Below are 4773 nucleotides of genomic sequence, written 5' to 3' on the forward strand. Positions count from 1 at the left end.
ACAAGACACAGAGCGCTATTTCAGTTGTTATATTCTAGGAATTCCCCAATCCTTAAGACAACCCAATGGAAGTTTTTAGCTTCCCCCTTTTTTCCTACGCAAAAGTTTCCCTTTTACTTTTGCTAAGAGGTCCCTCTTGTTCCTGTGAGATTCCACCTTATTCCGTCCCGCCCCCCGCTTTCCGTCACGAGGCCTCCGGGCTTTTAGGAATGGCAGTAACCTCGGGTTTGCTCGATCTGCCCTCAAGATCGCTAGCGGCCACCCCTTGGTCAGCAAACCCCCTCCCAAGGTACCTTTCCTCCTGGGGACTACGCTGCGCGCCGGACGTCTCCGTGCGTCTCACCAGCCGCCCCGTTACTGAACATACCGTTTTATCCGCGGATCCAGGGGTTCTTTTCTGCTCCCGGGTGAACAGCTGAGAAGAGGAGGCTCCTCCGAGGAAATCTCCCGGGGCGCGCCTAGGAGCGTCCGCTCTGCAGCTGGTCCCTCAGCCGAGCAGAAATCCTCCTGCCTGGCTCGCCAAAACTGACGTGCGGAATTAGACTCTATAACTCGAAAGTTATAAAGTAGGTATGTTTGTTGCGCGCAGATGCACGGGGGATCGCTCCTCCACAAGCGTGCATACCCGAAGTGACGAACCATCCCACATTTATACAATGAAACAAATGAATATTCAATTAGCGCCTATACATATTTGTTACCTAAACCCCGCTTCGTATGTTAATTAGCTTATCAGTCCGTTTCCTGGAATGTGGTGGTCTTGCAGGTTTGTAGGTGAGTCATGTTCTTGTGACCATCCCATCTTCTCCAGCAAGGAGACTTAGCACTCCCTCCCTCTAGATAGCATTTGAATGTCTCTCATCTTCTCTCATTCTCTTTTAAATAGCCCCTTTGTTAGAGAAAGAAGGGCAGGCGTCTCCCCGTCTCCCCTTTGTTAGAGGAAGAGGGGCAGGCGTCTCCTCAAAAACTGTAGTTGTCTCCTCAGAGCTGTGTGCCTGTGTGACCAGACACCGCACCCATGACTAGTCACCATACCCACATTCCTTGAGCAGACATATACAATCACAGTTGGTGTTAAGCGTCCCCATTTCACACTATTTCTCCATATCATGGTCCTGCTGGCCACACTGCTTCCGACACAAGCCAGGATGCTGCTGGCCTTCTTGGCCCCCTGGGCACACTGCTGGCTCATGTCCAGCTGGCTGGTGACCAGCACCCCCAGGCCCTTTCCCACCAGGCACTTCCCAGCCGCTCTGCCCCAGCCTGTAGCGCTGCGTGGGGCTGGTGTGACCCAAGGGCAGGGCCCGGCACTGGGCCTGGTTGCACCTCATACAACTGGCCTCAGCCCATCGGTCCAGCCTGTCCAGACCCCTCTGCAGAGCCTGCCTGCCCTCCGGCAGATCAACACTCCCACCCACCTTGGTGTCACCTGCAAACTTACTGAGATTGCTCTTGACCCCTCATCCAGATCATTGATAAAGATAGTGTGATGAAGCCGGGGAATGTGTGATGAAGCAGGGGAACCTCTGCTCCAGTGCCTGGAGCACCTCCAGATACGGGCCCATTGCACTGCAACTGTTCCAGAGGCATGCTCATTGTCTTCAGGTGACCCGAAGTTTCAGGATACCTACTGCTCTTCCAAAGGCTCCCCCTGTAATTCACCTCTCAGCTATTTACACAGGCAGAAGCAAACTGTGAATGGTTACACATACTCAGTTTGCTTTCAAATGCTTCCATAATTTCAGAACACGTATACATTAATAACAATTCCATTTATCCTGAATGACTAGGAGAACCAGTAGTAAGAAAGCAGTGGCAAGAGGCTGACAAAACAAGTCTACTCAGATTAGCGCTTTAATTTATAATAAACTGAACAGTGACTCCAGAAACATCAACTCAGCTCCTAGCTCAAGTCAGAGTTGATGCAGCTGTGGCCAACCCAATTTACAAAGATCTTTGGTTTCCCCTCAGGGCTCGTTACCATTTTGCAGATTCAGAGGGGTGCTGAAAGGATCCAGTCAGTTTTAATACCTGACATCCTCAGCTACTCCAGCAGGACTTGTACAAAGAAAGAGGCTCTATAACTAGCAAGTGTATCTATATCAGAAGTTGTTTGAATAGTTTTAATGGGCTTTTATCTATTAAAGAATAATGTATTTTAACATCTTTTTTTCTGATCATCTTCCTATAAAGCTTAGTAAATCCAAAAAGGCTTAATGAATTAAAGAACAGTTTTAAACACACAGAATAAAATTTTACTCCTAACAAGCTACTGACTTTTCATGAATATGTTTTTAAAACCTGTTTCTCCCTTTATTATACAGAACCCTCTAGACAAAGTAGAGATGTGACAGCAGCAACATGAAATATGTTTATTTCCAAAGTTTGTTACGTTCCTGTCTGTCTACCAGATTAGCCTGTCAAGTGGCTTTAGCTTGCAGAAGATCTCAAAGGGCCTTTTGTTGGAGCTGCTATTTAACTCTGTTTCCCAGTAGACTGCAACCAAATCTGATGCGAACAGTAAACCACCAACTTTCTGCTTTTATTATCAGATACCCTTATAAAGGAACCAGCTGAAGTCTCAGCAGATCACACAACTCAGGCTGGAGGGAAAGTTTGAGAAGATACTGTTTTAATTATTTAATGCTACCAAGAGGAAAACTCTTGATCAGATCACCCACATCCCTCTTTCCCTGCATCACTCCCAGTCACACGACCCACTCCCTCCCTCCTCTGGGCTGCCGTACTCTCCGGACACAAAAGTGGCTGAATATTATTTTTGCTTGTTCACTTTTCCATTGCTTTAGTGTGTTAAATCAGCTCACAGAAGAGTCTGCAGAGCATCACAGCCCATCTAAGGTGCAAGAAGGGGGAAAAAAGAGGAATTAAGAGTAAAACATAAGGCAGTGTGTGCCCTTAGAGCTATTCACTGTGTCTCACCGGCATGGTTTTATTTCACAGCTGGGACAAATAAACAGCTACTAGACCAGAAAAGGCTCCATTCTTTCTGGTTCTTCCTCCCCAAAATGTTTCTGATTGTGCTCATTCATAATGAAATTTGTTCAACTTGTCAACCCAGCACAGAAAAACACAAACCACATTTTTAATTGCTTTTGCTGTTGATTTAGCAAGTTGAATCACCTAGTATGCAATGAGCTCCCAAGCCAGCATCAAGGAGAGCTGTGGGAACAGTGCCCAGAACCTGGTAAAGTGGGCTGGGGTTCGGAGCACGGCGGAAGGAACAGGTCTTCCCCCTGCAGCATCTGTGCCTGGTGGTCTGCATCAAGCCATTTTGTTAAACTATACCCTGAATTACAGCAACAGTGATGCCGCACGCATGGTCTAGCCGACCTGAGCTCACTGAATACTTTCTAAGTATTTCCGTCAAGGGGAACAGCTTGAAGCCTTTTGTGGCAGGTGCTTGCGGGAGATTCGTCAAATCAACTTCTTGTGCTCTGCTTTCTGAAGACGACGACGTCCCCGTACACACCTATTTTTCGGGTGGAAACCGCGTACTTTGCAGTTCCGCGCCCGGCAAAGCACAGCACAGCCCACCTCAGCTCTCCGCGCACGGCCACAAGCGCTCGCCGCGGGCCGCAGAGGCGGCGAGGCCGCCCGGCCCGGCCCGGCGCGCCAGGCCGAAGCCTCAAGCGGGGCCCGCAGGCCTCGGCCCTCCGGCGGGGAGCCGCCACGCCGCGGCCCCGGCCGGCCCCCTCCCCCCGCGCCGCTCACCTGCTTCAGCCCGGAGGTGACGGGCCGCGCCTTGCCCTTGGCCTTGGCCTTGGCGGCGCCGCTGCGAGCGATGCGGAAAACGCTGCCCGCCTTCCCCGCGCGCGGCCGGCTCTTCCCCATGGCGGCGGCAGCGCGCGACCGGCCTCCCGGCTGACGTCACACCCGCGCGCCGGGGAAGCCGCCGATCCCCCGCCAGCACTGACATTGGGAGGCTGGGCCGGCAGGGGGCGCTGTGCCCCGCCGCCTGTCTCCTGCCCGGCCCCGCGGCGGCCACCGGGGAGCGGCGCGGCGTGGGGAGCGGGGGACGGGGATGGGGAGCGGCGGGAATGGGGAGCGGGGACGAGGAGCGGCGGGGCGTGGGGAGCGGGGGACGGGGATGGGGAGCGGGGGGAATGGGGAGCGGGGACGAGGAGCGGCGGGGCGTGGGGAGCCGGGACGGAGACGGGGAGCAGGGGGGACGGGGAGCGGCGGGGCGTGGAGAGCAGGGGGGACGGGGAGCAGGGGAGCGACGTCCCCGTCCCAGCGTGCACTCCCCGCTTGCCGCGCAGGCTCCGGTGTCCGCAGGCAGCTTCCAACGGGGGAAGCCGCGCTGTGCCACGGTACCACGGCACGTGCGTGACAGTCCGTGAAACACAGGGTTTAAAATAATAAACAATTAAAAAGAAAAATAAAATCGAGTGTGTTGTGGGAAACCCTTCTGACTCCTGCGCCTCGCCGGTAAAACGTGCCTGTTTCCCCGGCCGGTTCCATCTCCGGGTCGCCTCCCCTCGGGGCCCGGCGGGAGGGGGCGGCGGGGCGCCCCTCTCTTTGCTCTGGGGGCGGCCGCGGCGGGCGGCCCCCGGCACAGGTACTGATGTCCCCATGCCGCCGGCGGACGGGCGGCTAGCGGCGGGGTAACACCTCAGCGCCGTCGGAGCGGCCCCCGGCGAGGCAGCACCACCGCTGCCGGCTGGCCACCGCCCCCGGGCCGCCCCGAGGGCGCTGCGCTGGGGGCACGGCGGGGCCTCGGGGCGAGAACGGGGCCGGGGGTGCCGGGGCCCG

At 55.1% G+C, this 4773-nt stretch overlaps 1 protein-coding gene across 1 annotated transcript in view; it reads right to left on the reverse strand.

Annotated features, from left to right (window-relative positions):
* The window catches only part of RBIS (ribosomal biogenesis factor), a 542143-nt gene extending 538245 nt beyond the window's left edge, over positions 1-3898 (reverse strand). Inside the window, exon 1 of the mRNA XM_040586181.1 lies at positions 3733-3898. Coding sequence (XP_040442115.1) covers positions 3733-3852 — 120 coding nt within the window. The 5' untranslated portion in view covers positions 3853-3898. The remainder of the gene's footprint in view (positions 1-3732) is intronic.
* Positions 3899-4773: the final 875 nt, after the last annotated feature.

This window comes from Falco naumanni, chromosome 3, assembly GCF_017639655.2.
Source record: "Falco naumanni isolate bFalNau1 chromosome 3, bFalNau1.pat, whole genome shotgun sequence".
NCBI classification, from domain to species: domain Eukaryota; kingdom Metazoa; phylum Chordata; class Aves; order Falconiformes; family Falconidae; genus Falco; species Falco naumanni.